The sequence below is a fragment of the Budorcas taxicolor genome, chromosome 11 (assembly GCF_023091745.1).
Source record: "Budorcas taxicolor isolate Tak-1 chromosome 11, Takin1.1, whole genome shotgun sequence".
In the NCBI taxonomy this organism is placed as follows: domain Eukaryota; kingdom Metazoa; phylum Chordata; class Mammalia; order Artiodactyla; family Bovidae; genus Budorcas; species Budorcas taxicolor.
In genome coordinates, this window is record NC_068920.1 from 153340309 (window position 1) to 153367984 (window position 27676).

General features: G+C 37.7%; 1 protein-coding gene across 3 annotated transcripts in view; it reads left to right on the forward strand.

Moving 5' to 3' along the window:
• The window catches only part of RABGAP1 (RAB GTPase activating protein 1), a 153264-nt gene that overhangs the window by 26541 nt on the left and 99047 nt on the right, over nt 1-27676 (forward strand). For all 3 annotated transcript variants that reach the window (XM_052649497.1, XM_052649495.1, XM_052649496.1), the window contains exons 3-10: nt 10423-10657; nt 11807-12011; nt 16638-16812; nt 17395-17552; nt 21627-21737; nt 22122-22188; nt 22799-22901; nt 23415-23584. In XM_052649497.1, coding sequence (XP_052505457.1) covers nt 10477-10657; nt 11807-12011; nt 16638-16812; nt 17395-17552; nt 21627-21737; nt 22122-22188; nt 22799-22901; nt 23415-23584 — 1170 coding nt within the window. In that variant the 5' untranslated portion in view covers nt 10423-10476. The remainder of the gene's footprint in view (nt 1-10422; nt 10658-11806; nt 12012-16637; nt 16813-17394; nt 17553-21626; nt 21738-22121; nt 22189-22798; nt 22902-23414; nt 23585-27676) is intronic.

Sequence of the window (27676 nt, forward strand, 5' to 3'; positions counted from 1 at the left end):
AAGACTCAGCAAACCAAAACTGGCATTTGAATTATTACCTGTAACCTTAAGGTGGGCATGATTAAAATGACTAAACATTTAAAGAAAATTTTTGAAACATTAGAAAAGGACAAAATTACAAAAGATTTTACTATTCCAAGCAAACTAAAAATAGAACTTCTACAAACGAAAATTAGACTCAGTGAAATTAAAGGTACAACAGATATGTTACCCACAAAATTCTGAGAAAATTACAGAAAATAGCATTGAAAGATGGCAAAATAAGAAAAAGCAATTAAGAAATGTGGAGACTGGGATACAAAGGATCAACAAGTACCTAAGTGTTCCTTAAGAATAGAATAAGGGAGGGGGAATTCCCTGGTGGTCCAGTGGTTAGGACTGTGCTTCCATTGCAGGGGTCACAGGTTCTTTTTCTGGTTAGGAAACTGAGATCCTGCCCACTGTGCAGCATGACCAAAAATAGAATGAGGGAAAGGAAATTAACACAACAGTGGAATATTTTCCAAAAGTGATGATATATAAACTCTCAGCTTAGAAAATCAGAATGAATCCCAACCAGTATGACAGTGTTTGGCCACCTGATGCCAAGAGCTGACTGATTTGAAAAGACCCTGATGCTGGGAAAGATTGAGGTCAGGAGGAGAAGGGGATGACAGAGGATGAGATGGTTGGATGGTATCACTGACTCAATGGACATGAGTTTGGGTAAACTCCAGGAGTTGGTAATGGTCAGGGAGGCCTGGTGTGCTGCAGTCCATAGGGTCGCAAAGAGTTGGACACGACTGAGCGACTGAACTGATGACAGTAAAACTGCAGAACATTACAGCCAAAGAGTAGTTTTAAAAGGCTGAATGAGAAGATGAATAGGACCTAGTTCATGCCCTCAAGATGGTTACTGCTTAGGGTAGATGACAGTGGTTAAAAATGTTGTTGTGATCATTTCTACTAGTCTTTGTAACAAATAACTCAAAAATCAGTGGTTTGAAAATCAATTTATTCTCATGATTTTGTGGATTGACTGGGTGTTTTGCTGGCCTTATTTGGCTTCCCTGGTGGCCCAGACCGTAAAGAACCCGCCTGCAGTGTGGGAGATCTGGGTTCAATCCCTGGGTTGGGAAGATCCCCTGGAGGAGGGCATGGCAATCCACTCCAGTATTCTTGCCTGGAGAATCCCATGGACAAAAGAGTCTGGTGGGCTATAGTCCATGGGGTCACAAAGAGTTGGACATGACTGAGCGACTAAGCACGACACAGCACATTTGGATTAATGTGACTTTATTCAGCTGGTGTATTAGCTGGGCACTGGGCTTGACTGGGTCTCTCTCTATGTGGTGTTCAACTTAGGCTTCTTCCCAGCATAGTGGTCTTAGGGCAGATGTAAAAGCTGTAAGGCCTCTTTTAAATCTGAGGCTTATGAATGGTGTCACCTCTACCACATTCTTTCATGGTAGAGAAGCTAGTCACAAGGCCAGCCCAGATTTCATGGGTTTAGAGAACTAGACTGTACTTTTTGAAGAAGGTGTAGAGATTTTGTAGACATATCTAGTTTTCAACATCAGTTTAATTAGGTCAGTACCATGGTAGAGTTTAACAGAAGGATGCTATAGAACAAAGCAGGCAGAAAGTTGTCCTAGCGTGGGGGAGGAGTCAGACTTCTTTGAGAGAGTAAGTCCTTTAAAGGAAAGCTCTATGTGATGGTATAGTCATAAAAAACACAGGTATATTTCTTTATGAAATTTTCTGACAGCTCACATCAAAATCTGAGAATTATCTGTAAATTCAGAAAATGTTGCATTTCTCTACCTCGTCTCATGTATGAATCCTGCATCCTTTAGCTCTTAGCCAAAGATACTCTTTAAATGTTGGTTGAGGGTACATTGATGAGCTAGTACTTTTGAGGCAGAAAGTTCAGTTAGATAGTTTTTTAAGTTTTTTAATGTTCAAAGAGTTTTCTTCTTGAAAAATCCAGCTGACATTTTGGTTGGAAAAGAGTTGCCAAACTTTATTAAAGTAGCAGATACAAAAGTCACTGCTTGCTTAATATTGCCTGAATTAATCTTCTGACTCAGTTTCTGAAATTGTTTTAGAGTCAGTTATCATGTCCTCTAAAATGCAGATCTTCTATTCAAGCAAAGTTACTCAACCATGAACCACAGTTTAATTAAGGGGATCAGAGTGGTGGTTGGATAGACACGGAAGTAAATTTGTCACCATGACAAACTTCATCAAGTGCTAGAATATAGACATAAGCAGAGTTACATGAGAACGTAATTGTTGCCTGAAGAAGAAGAAAAAGTTTTTCATTCAGCAGATCCTTAAAGAGTGTTTAACAATTTCTCGAAGAAGAGAGTCTGTGGCATGTGGAAAGATCAGGAAGCGTGAAGAGTTTGGAGTTCGACCCACTGCATGCAGTAGAATTGAATGTGCATGCTTTTCTTTTTCTCCCTAGATGCAAATGCAAGTAGCCTTTTTGTCACTTTTTTTTGTCTAATTATAGAAACAATGTATGTTTGATGTAGAAAATTCATACCATACGAAAAGTAAAGCCTAGCCTAGCCATGATCCTATTATTTAGCACAAACTAAGTAGTTGGGATCCTTCTTCAGTTGATTTTTAAAGATAAATGCACAAGGTTCTCTTTCCCTTCACTTTTAAAATTAATGTCAGTAATTCCTAATGATAATATTAGTTTGTTCTTCTGATCCTTTCTTTATATAGTAAAATAAAGACATGGATAATCAGAACAACTGCAGTTTATAAGTGAGGCACAAAGTGATTTAGTGATTTATCCAGGATACAGAAAGGATGTATCATGAGCAAATTTGAGATGAGTTACTATACTTTTCAGTATCCAAACTGGACTTCTGCTTCTTTTGTGCCTTGCTTTCTGATAAGCCTGAGATTTACATACTTGTTTTGAAATGGCTCAGCTGTTACCCTGAAGCTGAGCAAAATTACTTAGTTTGAACCATTTTCATTTGTATTTTTCACTGCAGTATGACACAAGTAGTGGGAACTGTAGATCTTCATGAATTTATCTTTAATTTCTGATTTTCTGTGGATTTTTCCAGCACACTTTGATTTCCTAAGCATGCTTTATTGAAGACATAAGATGTCCACTGGAAAAGCATCTCACACTGCCTAGAGTAGCTTTGTATAACTGGCAAAGCAAGTAGAGCCTGGTTGATATTGTTGCAGTGAAGGGAAACAGGAACTATAAAGTAAGAAGTAAAAAATTAAGACCAGGAAAGGACTCTGGATATTGCCTTTGGAACATGTTGTCCGTAGGTTCCCTAATGCAGTTTTGCTTTCAAGGAAATACACTTGTAGCCAATTCTGCCGCTTAAGTTACTACCTTTATTTGATATTATTTAGAAATGACAAATGTTATTCCATTAATGCTTCTTTTGCACATAAATAGTAGGTATGTTCTTAGTTTTCTTCAGACCAAAGAAAGTGGAAGAATTATTAAAGTTACTATTTGCTTTTTTTTTTTTTACTCTCACCTCCAGTAGGTGGACGAGAGTTTATTTAAAAATAGCTGAAAGTTGGGTAGGGAGATACTTATTGGATGCTTACTAGTTGGCAGGTACCGTGATGTGAGAAATGAGACATTCCCTATAAAAAATCACATGATTCAGTGGTTCTAATGTATACAATGAGTGTCCAGAGATCATATCATTGAACCACAGCAGTCTTGTGAGATAGGTATTAACATTCTCATTTTAGGGATGGGACAGTTGTGGCTCCCAGAGATTAATTTGCCCATAGCCACTGGAGTTAGTGTCAGAGGCATGTCCCCAACTCAGATTTGTGTTATTGTGGAGCCCAAGTAGGACTCCTGAGTGTAGCTGCGTAGGCTATGCCCTGTGCACTCCCAGGCTGACGCTGTTCACATAGACTGTGATGTGAAGGGTGCCCCCTGGAGTTGTGCCACAAGCCAACTCTTGGTCCAGTTTGTTCCTGTACTATATAAGTAGAATTATAAATAAATCATTCACTGAGCAGTCTCTGTCCTTGCAGACATCTATGTCTGTGTTTGGCTACTTTATGCTTAAATGTTTTTTTCCTCTCGATTAAGGAATGTTTTAAACAACTCTCTCCTCCTCTACTTAAAGATTACATGGAGATGAACACAAACCAGTACGTGACCTTTAGTTATCTATGCGTATCTGCTTTGCTTTCTTATTTTTATATTTGGGCTAAATTAAGTTAGAAGTGTTTTTTGGACTTCAGATAATTGTGTTTTGTTGTTGTTACTCAGTCGCTACGTCATGTCCAACTCTCTGTAATCCCATCAACTGCAGCATGCCAGGCTTCTGTGTCCTTCACTGTCTCCCAGAGTTTTCTCAAACCTCATGTCCATTGAGTCAGAGGCCATCCAGCCATCTCATCTTCTGTCGTCCCCTTCTCCTCTTGCCCTCAGTCTTTCCCAGCATCAGGGTCTTTTCCAGTGAGTCACCTCTTCACAGCAGGTGGCCAAAGTATTGGAGCTTCAGCATCAGTGCTTCCAATAATATTCAGGGTTGATTTCCTTTAGGATTGACTGGTTTGATGTCCTTGCTGTCCGAGAGACTCAAGAATCTTCTCCAGCACCTTAGTTCGAAAGTATCATTCTTCAGTGCTCAACCTTCTTTATGGTACAACTCTCACAACTGTACATGACTACTGGGAAAAATACCTTTGACTGTATGGACCTTTGTAACATGCTATTAGTATTTGGTCTTGCCCAGTATTCTTACAGTAAATGTAAAACCTTACTGACATTCATAATTATAGGAAATGATGGTATTTGTTTTTGTTTTAAGTAGTTAACAAAGCTAAAATAAATCATTCAGATTTGTCACAAAAAAACAAAATGTATAGACTATCCAGATTAGATAAAATAATACTTTGGTTTTTATTTTTGGCATTTATAAAGTTCATTTCATTAAACATGTATTGTAGATACACTTTGTACCTGTCGCTACACCAGGCTTTGGGAATATAAAGATAATTTAAGAGAGTCTCTGCTATCTAATAATGCCTAGTCTGGCTGAAGGCCCACTAGGCAGATATTCTGTAAAATACGTAGCAATGCACTCCCTAAAAACGGAATGATTAAACCCCATATATGAGGCTTAAGGTCTCCCAGAGGAGGTAACCGAGTTTAAGCTTGGTGTTTAAGAGTAGAAAGGCAAGCGAGAGGGTTTTCCAGGAAAGGGAACAATCTATGCAAAGCTTAAATGTTAGAAAGTTTGTGATGTGTCTTGGGGAATTTGAGTGGCTTGATGTGACTGCTAAGAGATGAGAAGCTTATTAGACAGGGTTGTGAGAAACTCATAGAACATAGAAATGATTTGGGGCTTTCTCTTAAGGACATTGAGGAAACATAGAAAGTGAAGTCTCTCAGTTGTGTCCAACTCTTTGCGACCCTGTGGACTGTAGCCTACCAGGCCCCTCCATCCATGGGATTTTCCCAACCCAGGGATTGAACCTGGGTCTACCACATTGTAGGTAGATGCTTTACCGCCCGAGCTGGTATTCAGTTGTATAGCTATATGGAAGTTATCCATTCACCACTTGATAAACATTTACCTTGTACTCAGCTTTTGGCAATAATGAATAATGCTGCTGTAAGCATTCACAAAAGTGCGCCTCATTTTTTTTTCTTTTATGCATGCTTTCTGTGTTCTAAGAAATCTTTGTGGCCCAGGATCACAAAGACTTTCTCCTATGTGTTTTCTTGTGTAAACATTATAGTTTTCAGATTTACATTTAGATCTGCAGTCCATCTTGCATTAATTTTTGTATGTCATGTAATTTTTGCATGTGTTTGATGTCAGGTTAGTTGTTTCAGCACCATTTATTTTATTACCTTTCTCTTGAGTTACCCAGCCAACTTTGTTGAAAACAATTGGCCATGTATGTAGAGGTCTATTTCTGAGTTCTGTTTTGTTTCATTGGTCTGTATACCTGTCCTTTCACTAATACCAGTATCTTGATTGCTTTAGCTACAACTACATTTATTTTAGAGATGATCATGGTATCTGTTAAGAATGCTGTTGGCAGCAAGAAACAGAAACCTCTGCTGATAATGAGTTCATTTTTCTGTTATAACAGGAAATCATAGATAAACAGTTGCTAGTTTAAGCTCTTCATTTATAGGATGGGTGAACAAAACTGTACCCTGCTGGCCTCATCTAGCCTGACAACTGTTCCGTAAATCACCTGTGAAGGTTCTTTAAAATGTATATGCCAAGGCTTTATCTCTGAGACTAATTTAGTTGCTAGGGTAGGAGGTAAGTGAATAGAGGGAGGATCAAGTATTTTAATTTTAACGTGCTTCCTGGTGATACTGGTAATTGTATTGTGAGTCATGAACCATTAATCTAAGGTTGGTTCCCAGAATAGCAACATCACCATCACCTGGAAACTTTAAAAATTCTAATTATCTGTCCTATGCCAGCCTTACTGAATAGGAATTCTGCTGCTGCTAAGTTGCTTCAGTCGTGTCTAACTCTGTGCGACTCCATAGACGACAGCCCAACAGGCTCCACCGTCCCTGGGATTCTCCAGGCAAGAATACTGGAGTGGGTTGCCATTTCCTTCTCCAGTGCATGAAAGTGAAAAGTGAAAGTGAAGTCACTCAATCGTGTCCAACTCTTAGTGACCCCATGGACTGCAGCCTACCAGGCTCCTCCGTACATGCGATTATCCAGGAAAGAGTACCAGGGTGGGGTGCCATTGCCTTCTCCAAGTATTCTTCTAGGGCTCAACAGATTGTGTATTACCACATTCTTCAGGTGCCAAAGTTTAGTTCAGTCGCTCAGTCATGTCCGACTCTTTGCGACCCCATGAATTGCAGCACGCCAGGCCTCCCTGTCCGTCACCAACTCCTGGAGTTCACTCAAACTCATGTCCGACGAGTCGGTGATGCCATCCAGCCATCTCATCCTCTGTTGTTCCCTTCTCCTGCCCCCAGCATCTCCCAGCAGCAGGGTCTTTTCCAATGAGTCAACTCTTCGCATGAGGTGACCAAAGTATTGGAGCTTCAGCTTTAGCATCAGTCCTTCCGATGAACACCCAGGACTGGTCTCCTTTAGGATGGACTAGTTGGACGTCCTTTCAGTCCAAGGGACTCTCAAGACTCTTCTCCAACACCACAGTTCAAAAGCATCAATTCTTCAGCACTCAGCTTTCTTCACAGTCCAACTCTCGCATCTATACATGACCACTGGAAAAACCATAGCCTTGACTAGACGGATCTTTGTTGGCAAAGTAATCTCTCTGCTTTTGAATATGCTGTCTAGGTTGGTCATAACTTTCCTTCTAAGGAGTAAGCGTCTTTTAATTTCATGGCTGCAGTCATCATCTGCAGTGATTTTGGAGCCCAAAAACATAAAGTCTGACACTGTTTCCTGTTTCCCCATCTATTTCCCATGAAGTGATGGGACCAGGTGCCGTGATCTTCGTTTCCTGAATGTTGAGCTTTAAGCCAACTTTTTCGCTCTTCTCTTTCACTTTCATCAAGAGGCTTTTTAGTTCCTCTTCACTTTCTGCCATAAGGGTTGTGTCATCTGCATATCTAAGGTGATTGCTATTTCTCCCAGCAGTCTTGATTCCAGCTTGTGCTTCTTCCAGTCCAGCGTTTCTCATGTACTCTGCATAGAAGTTAAATAAGCAGGGTGACAAAATGCAGCCTTGACGTACTCCTTTTCCTATTTGGAACCGGTCTGTTATTCCATGTCCAGTTCTAACTGTTGCTTCCTGATCTGCATATAGGTTTCTCAAGAGGCAGGTCAGATGGTCTGATATTCCCATCTCTTTCAGGATTTTCCACAGTTTACTGTGATCCACACAGTCAAAGGCTTTGCCATGGTCAATAAAGCAGAAATAGATGTTTTTCTGGAACTCTCTTGCTTTTTCCATGATCCAGTGGATGTTGGCAATTTGATCTCTGGTTCCTCTGCCTTTTCTAAATCCAGCTTGAACATCTGGAAGTTGACAGTTCACTTATTGCTGAAGCCTGTCTTGGAGAATTTTGAGCATTACTTTACTAGCATGTGAGATGAGTGCAATTGTGAGGTAGTTTGAGCATTCTTTGGCATTGGCTTTCTTTGGGATTGGAATGAAAACTGACCTTTTCCAGTCCTGTGGCCACTGCTGAGTTTTCCAAATTTGCTGGCATATTGAGTGCGGCACTTTCACAGCATCATCTTTCAGGATTTGAAATAGCTCAACTGGAATTCCATCACCTCCACTAGCTTTGTAGTGATGCTTTCTAAGGCCCACTTGACTTCACATTCCAGGATGTCTGGCTCTAGGTGAGTGATCACACCATTGTGCCAAAGTTAGGGAACCTTAAAAGGCATTGCTGAATGTTTCCCATATGGAAACATTGAGATTAATTTACTCTCTTTAAAAAAAAAAACAGAAGACTTAATTGAGATAAATATTGTTAAATAAATTATGTCATGTGGTTAAATTTGAAATTGGATTGAAGGTGCACAAATGATCTTAGTGGTAAGTGTTGAGTACTGTATTGGAACTAATTATTCACAGCATAAGTTAGGTTGCTATTTTTAAGCAGCTTTTAGAAATCAGCATTGTTGTGTCCTGCATTAATTTTCCTACCCTTTAAGGAAGTGTTAAGGAAATAGAAGGCAGTTTGTACATTTGTAGACTTTATAAACAAGGGAAGAATACAAGATAAACATGTATAAACACAAAAGACAAACACATAAACATGTTTCTTTTTGTGATATGTTTTGTGAATATATTACAATGGAGGTAGCCTATCTAAAAGAAAACTTTACTTTATCCTATATTTCAAAGAAAAAACAGTACCTCATACCATGTGAAATATGTCTTCAGTTTAGGTTGCTCTTTAATGATAGCCTTCCCAGTTAAAATTACTGTTGCTTAAACATGGAGTCTAATATCTTCCATCAGTTATAGGAAGCTCTAGCTAGCCTACTTAATTTAATTCTCCTTCCCCTTGGAAAATAGTTTAGGTTCAGTTAGGCTATCTTTTATTTATTGCATGTGATACAGTATATCTTACCCAGTTCTGAAAAAAAATAATTGAAACTAAGTTCTAGATTGTTTTTTATGTGCTTTAAGAAACTTCTGAAAGCAGACTTCTGAATAAAAGAATTTGATTGCACTTGTGTAGAATCAGGTATAGCAAAGAGTTAAAAATATTTGACTGAAGTAGTTCCAATAGCAGTAATCCTGAATATAGAAGGAAGTTAAAAGCAGACTCTTAAATTGCAGCCAGAGACTGAATACCTTTCAGGTCCTTTTTCCCAAGGCAAGAATAGCTGACATGTTGGGAAAAGATAGCAAAAAAGACTTGCCACTGTTTGTCAATCGAAGTTTACATCAAAAGGGGCTTGATTTTATAGAGTTACAAAAATCTTTGAACTGGGTTCCTTCATAGGTAGTCCAGAGTACTGCTGCTATGGAATTTTGCTTCCTAACTTGTGTCTTTAATTTTACTGTGAAGACCTCTTTGTCTTTAACAATCTCATGGCCCTGCTCATTTAAATTTTTATCCAGTTTTGGTCTTAGAAACTTGCCTAAATCAGTACTTTTTTTCATCATGATTTCCTTTTCCTGCATTAATTCTCTTGTTAATTTTTCTAGTGTTTCTTGAATAAGCATTTAATGATAATACTGGGTTTTCTCACTTGTGGTTTTCCTTCGCGTTGGGTAGTCTTTTTTTTTTTTTGACCGCATCTCTATGTATTTTTTTTTTTTTTGGTTGGGTAGTCTTTACTTGATCTTTTACTTGTTTACTTCCTTGTTGAGCAACAGTAATAAACCATCATGACTCTAGAAAAATCCTTGACATTGAAATGGAGTGCTTCTGTTCCTCAGGGTCATTTTCTACTTACATCTCCCCAGCTTTATTCAAGTGTTGAGAACTTGAAGAACTGTTTATGTCAGAGAAGTCTCCTTTAAGAGACTTCCTTATAGCAACAATGGTAAAGTGCATGTGATGGTTTATTACCTAATACATATGTTTGTACTGGTAATTTTCGGAAGGAAACACATTTTCCGTTTTCCTTAAGGATAAGAGAAGCTTCTCCTCTTAATAAGCTTTATTTCTTAACAGACAAGTAAAGTTTAAAAATTTTCAGTTGTTGAGATTTTAGAACACTGTAGAAAACTTTCAATAAAATTGGCAAATTATCACATATATTTCTGGGTATTAGTCTCAGATTCACTGTAAACTTTTTCATGAAAATTTGTATGAATTAAGAGAGCAGCTGCAGCTCTTATTTATTGCAAATCTTGCTTTATTTTTTTAAAACATTCAGAAGATATCTATATATCAAAAGAATTGCTAATGATTTTCTCTAGATGTGGACCCATTTTAATCAGTACTGGCCTCTCTCTCTCACTTCGCTGATTGCATATATTTGTGACCCTTAGATTATAGGGAATGGAAGTGAACAGCAGCTGCAAAAAGAGCTGGCAGATGTGCTGATGGATCCTCCAGTGGACGACCAGCCAGGGGACAAGGAGCTTGTGGAAGGGTCACAGCTGGATGGCGAAGGAGATGGGCCTCTTTCTAATCAACTCTCAGCTTCATCCACCATTAACCCTGTGTCATTAGTAGGGCTCCAGAAACCAGAGATGAGCCTGCCAGTGAAACCTGGACAAGGAGGTTAGGATTGCTGCATTGCTTGCATAACGGAAGGTTATTGTTTTTAATATTTGAGTGTCCATTTTGTACTAGGTTTGATGCAGAGAAAGCAAAAATCTATATTATCTAGAATCTTCAGATTCTAGATTGAGGGGGATGTGAGAGGAATAAATAATGTACCATTCTGATTTCCCTTTAAATATATGTCATTAAAATTTTTTTATTGGTGTGTAGTTGATTTACCATGTTGTATTAGTTTCAGGTGGAAGGCGCAGTGAATCAGTTATACATGTGTCGACTCTAAATGTATGTCATTTATAGCAAAGAAAAACAACAGTTATATAACAGTGAGACAGTGTTAGAGTGTTTAAAGATTTTTTTCAGGGAAAAAATAATTTGAGTATGGTACTGGGGAAATTAGATGTTGGCGGGAGGAGAAGGGGACAACAGGATGACATGGTTGGATGGCATCACCAACTCGATGGACATGAGTTTGAGTAAGCTCCAGGAATTGGTGATGGACAGGGAAGCCTGGCGTGCTGCAGTCCATGGAATCACAGAGTCGGACACGAGTGAGCAACTGACTGATTGGGGAAATAGAGAAATAATTCTTGGTGAAGAAAATGTTTGCCTCAGGCTTGCTTGGTGGGAATAGTTGTCAAATTGAAAAAAGGGAGCTGAAAGACAAGGAGGAAAAAGACAATTATGAAGGCTCTTTGAGGAAAAGTAGAATATTAAAACTGTAAATGTTTATTGGGAAGGGAAAGGCAAGGGGACTAAGAGAACATGATAAAGTAACTAAGATGGTGAATAAGAGAAATCATTACAATAGAACAGATCAGAAAGAAGACAGAGGATTTTTCAGGGTGGTAAAATAGTAAATGTATTACTGACCTAAATGTAAATTATAAAGTCAAAACAAATTGCAAGAGAAATCAGATCTGAATCTCAGGTCACCATTTAGGTTAAGGATTGAAACTATAGCCATACCTAAAAATTTTAGTGTTGGTGACAAGTTCTGGTATGAGATTTCTGACTTTAATTTTCTTCTGAGAAAATGGCGAATTTAATTTTAGAACTTAAACGTAGCTTGTAGAATTTTACTTAGTATTCATATTAACAAAATATCAAAGTGAAAAGAATCAATTACTTCCTTATTGTTTCTTTCAGATTCGGAAGGGTCAAGTCCTTTCACACCAGTGGCAGATGAAGACAGTGTAGTTTTCAGCAAACTAACTTATTTAGGCTGTGCCTCAGTAAATGCTCCCAGGAGTGAAGTGGAAGCCTTGAGGATGATGTCCATCTTAAGGGGCCAATGTCAGATCTCACTAGATGTAACCCTGTCGGTGCCGAACGTATCTGAAGGAACTGTGAGGTAAGACCAGCCTTCTAGAAATATTTGTAACATTTGATCAGCTTTCTGACCTACAGTTTTATAACAACGCGATAGTGAACAAAATACGTGATTATTTTATTCATGTAGTGGTTAATTCATTTGGAACTTAGTTTTCATGTCTTCCAAGGATTGTGACCTTTTATGAAAAATAGTCACTTGTTTGAGCAGTTCTTTATACTCTTCCTCACACTAACTCTTTGTAGCACTTTAGAAATGTATGTGTTTTGGGGATTATTGAAATACGTTGACCTAAAAGTCAGCAATACGTGAACCGTGAACTCCCTGATGTTCATGCTGGTTTTAGAAAAGGCAGAGGAACCAGAGATCAAATTGCCAACATCCACTGGATCATGGAAAAAGCAAGAGAGTTCCAGAAAAACATCTATTTCTGCTTTATTGACTATGCCAAAGCCTTTGACTGTGTGGATCACAATAAACTGTGGAAAATTCTGAAAGAGATGGGAATACCAGACCACCTAACCTGTCTCTTCGGAAATCTGTATGCATGTCAGGAAGCAACAGTTAGAACTGGACATGGAACAACAGACTGGTTCCAAATAGGAAAAGGAGTACATCAAGGCTGTATATTGTCACCCTGCTTATTTAACTTATATGCAGAGTACATCATGAGAAACGCTGGGCTGGAAGAAACACAAGCTGGAATCAAGATTGCCAGGAGAAATATCAATAACCTTAGATATGCAGATGACACCACCTTTATGGCAGAAAGTGAAGAGGAACTAAAGAGCCTCTTGATGAAAGTGAAAGAGGAGAGTGAAAAAGTTGGCTTAAAGCTCAACATTCAGAAAACGAAGATCATGGCATCCGGTCCCATCACTGCATGGGAAATAGATGGGGAAACAGTGGAAACAGTGTCAGACTTTATTTTGGGGGGCTCCAAAATCACTGCAGATGGTGACTGCAGCCATGAAATTAAAAGACGCTTACTCCTTGGAAGAGAAGTTATGACCAACCTAGATAGCATATTCAAAAGCAGAGACATTACTTTGCCAACTAAGGTCCGTCTAGTCAAGGCTATGGTTTTTCCTGTGGTCATGTATAGATGTGAGAGTTGGACTGTGAAGAAGGCTGAGCGCCGAAGAATTGATGCTTTTGAACTGTGGTGTTGGAGAAGACTCTTGAGAGTCCCTTGGACTGCAAGGAGATCCAACCAGTCCATTCTAAAGGTCAGTCCTGGGTGTTCTTTGGAAGGAATGATGCTAAAGCTGAAACTCCAGTACTTTGGACACCTCATGCGAAGAATTGACTCATTGGAAAAGACTCTGATGCTGGGAGGGATTGGGGGCAGGAGGAGAAGGGGACGACCAAGGATGAGATGGCTGGATGGCATCACGAACTTGATGGACGTGAGTCTGAGTGAGCTCCGGGAGATGTTGATGGACAGGGAGGCCTGGCGTGCTGTGATTCATGGGGTCGCAGAGTCGGACACGACTGAGCGACTGAACTGAACTGAACTGAGTCTGCCTAACAATTTATATTTTCCATGTGCCCCCAATACAAATACTAGCTTGACACATTAGTTCAATATGAAATTTCATGCTGACTTTGGAAATTACAGAAACCTGTTGGTAAATATTAACTATTTCCAGTGTTCAGTCACTCAGTCACATCCGACTCTTTGCAACCCCATGAACCACAGCACGCCAGGCCTCCCTGTCCATCACCAACTGCCAGAGTCCACCCAAACCCATGTCCATTGAGTCGGTGGTGCCATCCAACCATCTCATCCTCTGTCGTCCCCTTCTCCTCCTGCCCTCAATCTTTCCTAGCATCAGAGTGTTTTGCAATGAATCAGCTCTTCGCATCAGCTGGCCAAAGTATTAGAGTTTCAGCTTCAACATCAGTCCTCCCAATGAACACCCAGGACTGATATCCTTTAGGATGGACTGATTGGATCTCCTTGCCGTCCAAGGGACTCTCAAGAGTGTTCTCCAAAAGCATCAATTCTGTGCTCAGCTTTGTTTATAGTCCAACTCTCACATCCATACATGATCACTAGAAAAACCATATCCTTGACTAGCCAGTAGTTCCTAAATTTTTAAGGTGAGGAAACTGAAGCTCAGAAAAGTCTCTTGATAGGGCTATTTATACTAACTGAAACAGGTCACAGTGTTTAAACGTAGTCGGTCAGATGTCTGTATCAGCTAACTAAATACAAAACTAGCTTTGTTATAAAAAATGCATATTTATTTCAGAAAAATCAAAGAACACAAGCAAAAATTTAGAAAATTACTCTTTTATTGAAGTATAGTTGATTTACAGTGTTGTGCCAATCTCTGCTATATAGCAGAGTGAGTCAGTTATACACATATAGACATTGTTTTTCTTAAATTTTTTTCTATTGTGGTTTATCACAGGCCATTGAATATAGTTTCCTGTGCTATACAGTAGTACCTTGCTGTTGATCCTCTGTATGATAGTTTACATCTGCTAATCCCATACTCCCAGTCCTTCCCTCCCTCACCCCCCTGACCCCAGCAACCACAAGTTTATTCTCTATGCCTCTGTTTTGTAGATAAGTTCACTTGTGACATATTTTAGGTTAGGAAATGTTGTTAATTCTACTCTCCCATTGATAAATAACAGTTAACATCTTGGTTTATTAAGACCCTTTTTGTGTAGTTGTAGGTATATTTGTTTTATGTGTATATACCTACATATATGTGCAAGTATAATTATACAACTCTTAGAATCAACATTTTTAGCATCAGTAGAATTACAATACATAAGATGCTTTTTGGTATTGTGAATCTTTCCATATCAATAAATATGCTTAATTATTATAATTTATGATGGCACATGATGGGCTTTTCAGAAATAACCAGTCTAATGTTACATATTTTAGTTTTAATGATAAAAGTGCTACTAATAACAGCTAATATTAAACTTTTATTATATGGGCATGTAAGTTGGGCTTCCCTAATGGCTCAACTGGTAAAGAATCTGCCTGCAATGCAGGAGACCTGGATTCGATCCCTGGGTTGGGAAGATCCCCTGGAGAAGGGAAAGGCTACCCACTCCAGTATTCTGGCCTAGAGAATTCCGTGCACTGTATAGTTCTTTGGGTCGCAAAGAATCAGACACGACTCAGCAACTTTTACTTACTTAAGTGCTCTACCTGTCGTTTTCTTATAAGTAGTATTTTTGAGCTAAATTTTTACGTATTTTAAAATTTCCTTAGGATCAGTTCCTAGAAGTAGATTCATTGGTGGGTCAAAGATTTGCCCATTTTTATGGTTTTTGATACATCGCCAAATGGCCATCTAGAAATACTCATCTAGTTTGTACGTTTATTAGCAGTGTGTGAGAATATCTGTTTCTCTACCCTCAAACATTTTGGATTTTTATGGTAGTAGAGTTGTAGCTGCATATGGACAGTAGTAGTAGTAAGTTGAGTAATATTCCAATCATCTGCATATGTAATTCTTTGAGTGTTTAAAGAACTATTTTGCAAAGATTCACAAATATTAATTTTAATTGTATTTATTAATGTGAAGCTTAGTAACGTTTATTTAGCTTTTTTATTTCTTCCTTTTGCCATGATGCGACTTGTGAAATCTTAGTTCCCTGACCAGTAATTGAACCTGGGCAACTTCAGTGAAAGCACCAAGTCCTAAACACTAACTGCCAGGGAATTCCCTAAAACCCATTTTTATATGATTCTTAGTCAATAGTCATTCCCCTGACTGAAGTTATACTTTGTTCTAATATGTTTTATACTTTGTTCTAATATGTTTTAATTCTATAAAGACATGAGAAAATTAGTCTCTCTTGCCTCAGAGTCTTTATCAAAGTGCCTTTGAAGTTGAATTAGTTCCCTTTCTTAGGTATTTCCATTATCCCCAGGCTTTCCCATGGATGGCTCTGCCCATTCAGTGTTGAAACTTCATAATTTCAATTTCAATTTTTTGTATTGTCAGGCCCCAGGATGGAGCCTGGGATGTTGTGTAGGTATCACATAAATAATTTGTTGAATGAATACATTTTTGAATGAATGATACCCCTTTAATTTTCAGTGAATGGCATCCTTTTGATTTTATTAATGAATTTTTTTTTCTTTGGTGTTAACGTTTTGTAAGTCTCTCTTCCTTATTTGCCATTAAGCAAAAGAACATGTTTCACTGTGAAAAACTACATCAGTATTTTTGTTTTTAAAATAATAAAGCAGCTTAAGTCATTCTGTTAGGAGATACTGAGAAGCACAACTTTAATGATCTATTTTGGTAGTCTGATTTACCCATTTTTTTTAATGTAGTTACAGACTGTTTAAGAAAAATTAATATTATTTATGCTTTCATGATGCCTCCCAAAAATAGGGGATTATGTAGTTTTTAGTATGGAATTATGTAATCAGTTATTTTAAGACCCCACATAAGACTGACTTATCAAGATTGAAGATTAATATGATTGCTGTGTGTGCTCAGTAGTTTCCAATTCTTTGTGACCATTTGGACTGTAGCCTGCCAGGCTCAAGAAATGATTTATATCTTTTTGCTAGAAAGATGAGTCTTGAATCACAATATGGACATAGTGAAAATTGTCCCCAATAGCTCTAATCTTTTTATATATTTTTTTTCTGAACAGACTGTTAGATCCTCAGACAAACACTGAAATAGCAAACTACCCTATCTACAAAATTCTCTTCTGTGTCAGAGGGCATGATGGAACTCCTGAGAGTGACTGTTTTGCTTTCACTGAAAGTCACTACAATGCAGAACTCTTCAGAATACATGTCTTTCGGTGTGAAATACAAGAAGCTGTAAGTACTGAAGAGGAAAATGTCTACAGATGAAACTTCATCTTCACCCTGCGTCACTGAAATTATTATAGTATTGTCTATGGTCATTTATAAGCCAAATGAAATTCTCTGCTACTGATTTATTGTTCCAGCTTGATGGCCTGAAATATGAATAAAAGTTTGGTTAGCCAGAACCTTGTTGTTGCTAAGAGCATCAGAGGAAGTCAATTGGCCGCTGTTTAAATGGGTTAAATCGGCATCTTGCTTCTAGCAATGACATATTTGCGAACCATTCTTATAGAAGTTAAACTTGGGGGATTATTCTGTATTACAATAAATATATTCAAGTAATCCCTAACAATTTTGGAAATCATCTTTCAGTTGGGTTTCTAGTGTTCACAGTCATTCCTTTTTTAAAGCCTCTACTCTGGCCATTTTTAGTGTTGTTTGCTTTATAAGTCTAATAAATTGGATAATTTGTTAAAAGAAATGAGTAGAGGTAAGGTGAACTACCTCCCTCAAACAATGTAGGTCACCTTCAGCCTTAACAAAAGTATTTTACTTTTTTAATAGCAGCCCATCTCCTAACTTGTCTGGTTGTAGGTGAGCCGGATACTTTACAGTTTTGCCACTGCCTTCCGCCGTTCTGCCAAGCAGACCCCACTTTCAGCAACTGCTGCACCTCAGACTCCAGACAGTGACATCTTTACTTTCTCTGTGTCTCTAGAAATAAAAGAAGATGATGGTAAAGGTTATTTTAGGTAGGGCATCTTATTTTGTTCTTTTTATTTGAGTTTGTATTAACATGCTGAAATATCTGTGCTTTTAGGCAAATTCTAGGTCAGATTACCTAACCTTTATATTATATAATGATTGCTTTTATAGGTGAAGTTTTTTTTTTTTTTAATATAAGTGATAAAGGAAAATAGGCAAATTGCCGAGGCAAGATTTAAAGAATTTTAAACATAAAAAAAAATTATTTCATGTAGGGAAATATATCATGTTCAGTTCAGTTCAGTCGCTCAGTCGTGTCTGACTCTGCGACCCCATGAATCGCAGCACGCCAGGCCTCCCTGTCCATCAGCATCTCCCGGAGCTCACTCAGACTCATGTCCATTGAGTCCGTGATGCCATCCAGCCATCTCATCCTCTTGTCGTCCCCTTCTCCTCCTGCCCCCAATCCCTCCCAGCATCAGAGTCTTTTCCAGTGAGTCAACTCTTCTCATGAGGTGTCCAAAGTACTGAAGCTTCAGCTTCAGCATCATTCCTTCCAAAGAAATCCCAGGGCTGATCTCCTTCAGAATGGACTGGTTGGATCTCCTTGCAGTCCATGGGACTCTCAAGAGTCTTCTCCAACACCACAGTTCAACGCATCAATTCTTCAGCGCTCAGCCTTCTTCACAGTCCAACTCTCACATCCATACATGACCACAGGAAAAACCATAGCCTTGACTAGACGGACCTTTGTTGGCAAAGTAATGTCTCTGCTTTTGAATATGCTATCTAGGTTGGTCATAACTTTTCTTCCAAGGAGTAAGCGTCTTTTAATTTCATGGCTGCAGTCACCATCTGCAGTGATTTTGGAGCCCCAAAAAATAAAGTCTGACACTGTTTCCACTGTTTCCCCATCTATTTCCCACAAAGTGATGGGACCGGATGCCATGATCTTCATTTTCTGAATGTTGAGCTTTAAGCCGACTTTTTCATTCTCCTCTTTCGTGAATCTTTTTCACTCTCCTCTTAGTTTCCTCATTTATAAGACGAAATGGCTAGAGTCTGAAAATCCTTTCTGACTTTATTATGGTTGCAAGATGACTGACTTTTTTTCTCCATAGCTCATATCACAAAATGGGTGCTTCTTGGAATCATAATCAGTAGTTGCATATAGAACTTTCTTTCATTCATGACTCATAAAATGGATAAAGTGAAAATATAAATGGTTTCTGATATTTTGCTTATAAGTTAAAAAGCACAGTGATTGTTTCCTTTGGGAAACTGATGACCATTACTTTCCCCTCAAAGACTTTGGAATTGTCATGCCATCTGGTGGCAAGTTTATTATACAATGCAGCTTCAACCTTGACTTGTACAATCAAGTATGAGCCATTGTACTTTATGATTTCTTATTTATATTTCTATTTTCATACCAATATTATTATGGTATTTTCTGCAGTATGCATTCCTATACTGGGAAGTAGAAATCATAATCTGTAAACCTTGTAATAATTTTTTTCCATTTTAAGAAACAGAACAGTTTAAACTGTTTTTCCCCTTTATTGAAAATAAAGATTGAAGATTGTGTATAAATTCCGAGTTATAAATAGGAATGGTTTCTAAGATCTTTCAGAAGAGAAGCACTAGGATAATTTCTCCTTCTGAGATCCGTCATTTTCAAGGTAGAAAGGTTAACTATCACAAATATCCCTATTCAACTGTGTATCAAGGAAATGCTGTACAGAAAACCCCTGGATGGTCAGATTTCTTTACACATTTGTTAGGGCTCTGTTATCTTTTCGTTGCATGCTTTCCTGAATTTATAATAGAAAAGAGTTTTGTAGACCCTAATACTGTGATGAAATTATTGACAAGCATGCCTATGTCAAATTTGAATTTTTCAAATGCAGTTCCTTTTATCCAGTGATTCTGTAGTATGTCTAGGAATCAGAAGCAGTCGTTGAGATGCCAAGAGAGTTACCAGCATGAATGTTCCCCTTAATAGCAAAATTAAAAAGTGGAAATTAAATGTTGACTGTAATAGAATGGTTAAAATATGGTGCATTTCACAATAAATGCAAATATAAAATCATTATGTTGGAAACCTGAAACTAATATGTTGTATGCCAGTTTTACCTAAAGCCAGTTACAGTGGTATACCCATATGACTTATTTTAAAAAGTGGTATACCCATATGACCTATTTAAAAAATAGATGTGTTTATAGTTAGCCATAGCACAACATAAATTATTATTTTACCATAGCATAAATATTCACGACCCAGATAATCACAATGGTGTGATCATTCACCTAGAGCCAGACATCCTGGAATGTGAAGTCAAGTGGGCCTTAGGAAGCATCACTACGAACAAAGCTAGTGGAGATGATGGAATGCCAGTTGAGCTATTTCAAATCCTGAAAGATGATTCTGTGAAAGTGCTTCACTCAATATGTCAGTAAATTTGGAAAACTCAGCAGTGGCCATAGGACTGGAAAAAGTCAGTTTTCATTCCAGTTCCAAAGAAAGCCAATGCCAATGAATGCTCAAACTACCGCACAATTGCACTCATCTCACATGCTAGTAAAGTGATGCTCAAAATTCTCCAAGCCAGGCTTCAGCAATATGTGAACCGTGAACTTCCAGATGTTCAAGCTGGTTTTAGAAAAGGCAGAGGAACCAGAGATCAAATTGCCAACATCCACTGGATCATGGAAAAAGCAAGAGAGTTCCAGAAAAACATCTATTTCTGCTTTATTGACTATGCCAAAGCCTTTGACTGTGTGGATCAGAAGAAAGTAGAAAATTCTGAAAGAAATGGGAATACAAGACCACCTAACCTGCCTCTTGAGAAACCTGTAGGCAGATCAGGAAGCAGCAGTTAGAACTGGACATGGAACAACAGACTGGTTCTAAATAGGAAAAGGAGTACGTCAAGGCTGTATATTGTCACCCTGCTTATTTAATTTATATGCAGAGTACATCATGAGAAACGCTGGGCTGGAAGAAGCACAAGCTGGAATCAAGATTGCTGGAAGAAATCTCAATAACCTCAGATATGCAGATGACACCACCCTTATGGCAGAAAGTGAAGAGGAACTAAAGAGCCTCTTGATGAAAGTGAAAGAGGAGAGTGAAAAAGTTGGCTTAAAGCTCAACATTAGAAAACCAAGATCATGGCATCTGGTCCCATCACTTCATGGGAAATAGATGGGGAAACAGGGGAAACAGTGGCTGACTTGATTTTTGGGGCTCCAAAATCACTGCAGATGGTGACTGCAGCCATGAAATTAAAAGACGCTTACTCCTTGGAAGGAAAGTTATGACCAACCTAGATAGCATATTCAAAAGCAGAGACATTGCTTTGCCAACAAAGGTCTGTCTAGTCAAGGCTATGGTTTTTCCTGTGGTCATGTATGGATGTAAGAGTTGAACTGTGAGGTAGGTGAGCGCCAAAGAATTGATGCTTTTGAACTGTGGTGTTGGAGCAGACTCTTGAGAGTGCCTTGGACTGCAAGGAAATCCAACCAGTCCATCCTAAAGGAGACCAGTCCTGGGTGTTCATTGGAAGGACTGATGCTAAAGCTGAAACTCCAGTACTTCAGCCATCTCATGCAAAGAGGTGACTCATTGGAAAAGACTCTGATGCTGGGAGGGATTGGGGGCAGGAGGAGAAGGGGACAACCGAGGATGAGATGGCTGGATGGCATCACCAACTCAATGGACATGAGTTTGAGTGAATTCCAGCAGTCGGTGGACCTGAAGGCCTGGCATGCTGCAATTCATGGGGTCGCAAAGAGTCGGACACGACTGAGCGACTGAACTGAGCTCAATTCAATTTTTACAGCCACAAAAAAGAAAAAAAAACTAAAGTCACATTTCAGAAGACAGAAGAGTGGTTTTGTAGCTTTTATGAATGGTTTATAAAATGGTTCGGTGGTTTACATACAGTAATGGTGATCAAGAGGCAGATGATAATATCTGTTATTTGAATACCAGGGATAGAAAAGAATTAAATCTGTGATTCTTTTTAGTGCCTGATTTTCAAATCATAACAAAAGTTATTCTGGTGTATATTACAAGGAAATCCTTTCCAAAATTGATGAAACGTGTTCTCGTACAGTGCAGTTCCTAAAGATAAAGACAGACAATGCTTTAAACTACGCCAAGGAATTGATAAGAAGATTGTTATCTATGTGCAACAAACAACTAATAAAGAACTTGCCATTGAAAGGTAAACATTTTTTAGTAAGTTTGGCTTAAATATAAAGTTTATTTCTTGTCAATCTACTGAAACAGTCGTATACTGTATTCAGAAGTGTATTTGCAGACTGTTTTGCTCCCTGGGGAATTCTTTTGGTTATTAAAGTGTATATTTCATTTATTTTGAAGTATCTATCTTCAGCTCGTATGTTAACCTCAACTATGTGATAATAAAAGGCGAACATAAAATTTGTTGATCTCAATTAAAGAAATAGATAATTTTGATAATGCTAATTTGTTGATAATTTCAATATGTCCTTTTTTTCTGTTAGAATTTTTTTCAGTGCTCTAACTTAAACATCTTTGCTGTAGTTGTAGTCTTTTTCCCCAAACTTACATGGTTCTTTTTTTGCAGATGTTTTGGTCTTCTCCTTAGCCCAGGAAAAGATGTACGAAATAGTGACATGCACTTGTTAGATTTGGTAAGGATAGCTTTTTTTTTCTTTTTTTTAAGTTTGTATGCTATCTCCTCTACAAAGGTTGTTACACCAAATCTAATGTTAACACATTTATGAAGCAATAAGCAAAGATAAGGGTATTTCCTACTTGCTGTTTACCAGTCTGACCTTATACCTACTTAGTTTCAGTTTCTTGACTGTGCAGGGTTGATGTTGGAGTCAAAGACGTTTTATGAGAGTTATTTGCAGGCTGTTATCAGCTTTAGAAAAGTATGCAGTGTATATACTATAGCTATTAAATGAAAATCTTTATTTTAATAATGAAAATTTATGTAGTAATTGTTCACTTGAGAGAAGAATTCAACATAGGTGTAGGTAGTAAATTTTCCTGATGTCTGTACAGTTTGATATGATTTGCAAGCATTTATTTGATATATAACTTTTCAGGAGCAGTTGCATAAATAATTGGCAAATTTTTAGCTGTAATCATTCATATATACTCTTGACTTTTCATATGTATATATATGATCATCTTTCATACTCTATTTTTACAACTTTTTTTTTAAGGCAACAGAATGAGGATTAGCTGTTATTATTTTTTTGGCATTAATGTTGTTGTTATTCTTTTCTTTAGGAATCTATGGGCAAAAGTTCAGATGGAAAGTCCTATGTTATTACTGGCAGCTGGAATCCAAAATCCCCACATTTTCAAGTTGTAAATGAAGAAACTCCTAAAGGTGGTGCAGATTGGTGACATCATGAACAGAAATTTTAGTCCCAAGAGGATACCCAAATCTTAGTTCTACTTATTTGAGAAATATTTAGTGTTTATCTTATTCTGATGATACCAAGGAATTTGAATAGTTCTTTGAATTTATTATTAACTTTAACCTGTAAACAGAGTATTTTTTCCTCCCTCTGCTTTCTTCATTTTTTCTTTTCCTTCTTCCTCTTCTATTTATATGCTTATATATTTACAGGCTTCTAAGTATGACTTTTTTGTGGAGCGATAATATATATCATTTCAAATTCAAAGGATATATAAGGAAAAATAAAAGTCTGCCACAGTTCTAGTGTCCCACCCTAAAGGGTACCACTGTGACTAATTTCCTGTGCAGTTTTTTAGATATGCATAAACTTTTTTCAAGCTGTTCATACTCTTTCTGAATGTCATTTAAAACTTGTAATTCAATTATGTGAGCAAATATATTTCCACTTAAAAAATTTGCTTCTCCCTTCTCTCTCCCTAGATAAAGTGCTGTTTATGACCACAGCTGTTGATTTGGTAATAACAGAAGTACAGGAGCCTGTTCGCTTTCTTCTAGAGACAAAAGTCCGAGTTTGCTCACCTAATGAAAGATTATTCTGGCCCTTCAGCAAACGTAGTACTACTGAAAATTTCTTTTTGAAACTAAAACAGGTACTACACCTTTCTATAAATATAGAGGGGGAAATGAGAGAAGTCACTTCTGAGGCTGATTAATCGTTAATCCAGGCTATTAGTTAGATCTTTAAATGGTCATGTGTATTTTAAATATATTAAAGAGGAAAGTTGTCTGTCATTTTACCCACCTATTTTTTGTTTTCTGCTTTTCATTTCTTCCTGAAGAACCAGGTTTCTTTCTAGTCTCATTTGCCTTAACCCTGAGCAGCTTCTTTTAGAATTTCCTTTAGTGAACTGTCAGATTTCTTTATCTAAAAGTCTTTATTTCAGTTTTATTCCAGTAGGACATTTTCTCTGAATATAGGGTTCAGTTTTTTACTTTCAGCACTTATAGATGTCATCTCACAGTCTTGTGGTTCTCACTGTTTTTGAAGAGAAGTCAGCATGCATTTATACTTGTAATGGGTCATTTTCTCTGGCTGCTTTTGATACTATTTTGTATCTTGGGTTTTTAGACCTTTAACTATGATGTGCCTAGGTGTGGTTTTTCTTTCTGTTTGTCTTCAGGTTTGCTGGGCTTCATGAATTTTTAAATTTATTTGTTTATTTTTTTTTCTTTTACCATTTTTTGGGAAAATCTGACCCATTATTTCTCCCAAATTTTTTCTCTGCCACATCTCTCTTTCTCCTTAAGGGATTCCAATCATACATATTTTTGACATTTTGTTATCCCACAGACCTCTGAGATTCTTTATTTTTCCAAATATTTTTTGTTTGTTGTTGTTGTTGTTAGATAGGATACTTTCTGTTGACCTAACTTAAACTTAACTTGACACTTTCTTTTGTCATCTCCAGTCTGTTGTTAACCTTATTCAATGAGTCTTTTAAAAATTTCAGATCTTGTTTGTTTTTTATTTTTCCTGGAATGTCCCTTTGGTTTAATGGTTTCTGTTTTTTATGTGATTACCTCCTTGATCTTTATTTTAAGCAGATCTTCTTTTATATTCTTGAGCATAACTTTAATTACTTTAAAAATCTTGGGCTGCTAAATCTGAGTCTGGAGAGACACATTTTCATGTTTCTTTGTCTAGTATTTTGGGATTATATATTAGACACTTTAAATGCTTAAATTACAGAGACTATGTTATGGTCTTCTGAGTATTGAACTTAAAAAAGTTAATTCGGTCAGACTCTATACTCTGTCATTCCTGTGGTGAGCAGCAGATAAAATTTCTGTTCCCTTCTTTTAGCCTTTTTTTTGGGACCCCAGTTGCCGCACAACTTACTGCTCCTGTCTTTGCTTTCATTTGTCAGAACTCCTTGAAAGTAATCAAGTTCATGGTGACCTAAATTGCTGAATCCAGTGGTCAGTCTGAGTTTTCATCTTAGTGTGTCAGGAGCATTTGATAACAGATAATTACTTTCTCCTCCTTAAATACCACTCTTTCACTTAGCCTTCAGAATATCTCAAATTTACCATGTCCAAAATAGATGTCATTATTTCATCCCTCACCCATAAAATACTCTTGCCTACCTGTCTTTACCATCTCAGTTTATGGGCATCTTCTCCTAGTAATTACTTAGACCAAGAATTTTACTCTTTTATTTTTTCATGCACCATATCCTGTCTGTCAAGAAATTCTATTTTTAAAGCATACCTAGAAGGCTGACCATTTCTTACCACCTAGATTACGTTAACTTCATCCGAATCATTGTTTTTACTTAGATTATTGGAATCTCTTTTTCACACATCTCCCTATTTCTATTTTTGTGACCTTTTGATATATTCTTAATATGGCAGCCTAGTGTCAAATCGCATCATTCTGCTCAAATTCTCTAATCCTATTTTATACCACAAAATCCTGAGTCCATGTAGTGCGTTGTAAGACCCTATCTGATCTGCTGCCTATTGTAAACTAATTCCTCTTACTTCTTGCCTGCTTCCTCTGCTCTAACCATGCTCTTAGTAAATGAGTGAGTGAAGTCGCTCAGTCGTGTCCGACTCTTTGTGACCCTGTGAACTGTAGCCCACCAGGCTTCTCCATCCTTGGGATTCTCCAGGCAAGAAAACTGCAGTGGGTTGCCATTTCCTTCTCCAGGGGAACTTCCTGACCCAGGGATCAAACCCAGGTCTCCCACATTGCAGGCAGACGCTTTAACTTCTGAGCCACCAGGGAAGCCCAACCATGCTCTTAGGGCCTTTGCTATTAACTGTTCCTTTTACTTCAGATGCTCCTCCCTGGATTCCACTTGCTGTTATTCACCTCCTTCAAGTCCTCAGGTCTTCTTCAGGTCTTTGGTTAGATTTCTTAGCAACTCCTCACCACCCCCATTTAACACTGCAGTTTGCCCAGTTATCCACTGGTACTGCCAATTCCGTCTCTGTTGATAAACTTAAAAAAGATTTTTTTACATACAAGGGTGTTAGCTTCTAATATACTGCAAAGTATACTTTTTTTTGGTTTATTAAGTGTTTTTAGTGTTAGATACCTCCTAAGGCAATATTTCTAATCTGTTCTGTTCACTGATTTACCCCAGACATCTTGAACATAATTAGTTCTCCAAAAGATTTATGAACTTTATTTCATGTAACATTGAAATTCCATTATACAAGATTATAATATTGTATGTGGATTTATCTGAATATACTTTTCTGTAGCAAGAAGTATTTTAGTTCCAGTGTGTCCAAGTTAGCCCTTTTAGTTATAGTTAGAAAAAGGTAAGAAGCAGAACAGGAACTTCTTTTCAGTGTTATCTTAAGAGACAAAAAGTAAACTTGGGTCCCAGATCTTCACTGTGACAAGAGCAAAGAAAGGATTATATGATTATCATCTCGAACTTGGCTTTTGAGTCGAAGTATATGGATCTTCCCTGGTGACTCAGAGGTTAAAGTGTCTGCCTGCAATGCGGGAGACCCGGGTTCGATCCCTGGGTCGGGAAGATCCCCTGGAGAAGAAAATGGCAGCCCACTCCAGTACTCTTCCTAGAGAATCCCATTTACGGAGGACCCTGCTGGGCTACAGTCCACGGGGTTGCAAAGAGTCGGACACGACTGAGCGACTTCACTTCACTTTACTTCACATGGATCTTACCATTGACTAGCTTTAGCTAGACTTTGAGCAAGCTCCTTCAACTCTCTGGGCCTCAGTTTACTCAGCTGTGAAATGGCAGTGATAGAATCTTCCTGATAGTGTTATTGTGACAGTAGGTGAGAAACTGTAGAACGTACTTGGAACAGTTCCTGGCACATACATGTTCTTCATGCATTTTAGCTATTATTGGGAGGGATATCAGTGGGTCAGAAAAAAACACTTAAGTCATGCAATCAGAACAGCACTGATTATTTAATGGTTAGCGTCAGGGAAAGAATGCTTCAGAAAGAAAACCAATTTGCAAGCATTATTTTACAAGTTTAAAGACTAGGTAGAAATGATTCTTAGTAGTTTATAGAGTAAGCACTAGCCAGCAAATTAATTGTCTATTTTTTTGTATATGCTACAAATAACAAATTTGTATATAAAAAATTATTCTCCTTAAACAGGATTCTGTTTCTTTTATCTTAGTGAATATAAAATAAGATTACCCTGATCTTGCTTTTACCTTGAGGACTTATGTTATACAGCTTTTGATTCAAAGATTGCATAGGTTTACAGGAATATTTTTTCTGTGGTTTGATCTAGAATAATGTATCTAACAAGGCTAACAAATGACTTGTCAGCATAGACTAGGCAAAAATATAATGTATGCCTGAGACTTCGCCTGATAGACTATTCTAGACTCATTGCTAAAGTTACAAGCCAAACATAGGCTGAGTTGTCAATATTTTCTTTGCAAAAAGTTGAAGTTTATATGTAGAAGATGGGAGCAGAGCAGGGAATTCCTAAGAATAATCTCTCATTTTTCTCCTTATATGGATGTCTTGGGGGTAGGTGTGAGGGGTAGTCAGTTGAGGGGAGGAGAGAGAGAGTATGAACAATTTGAACAGTTTTTTCCTGTCTTAGCGCACTTAGGACACTCTTAATTCTCATTCATTCTAACATAGTCTAAGTTTATTAATTTCCTCTTTTACATTGTTGGCTTTAAAAATTAATAGCAGCTGCCACTAACTGAGGCCCTCTTGTGGCAATC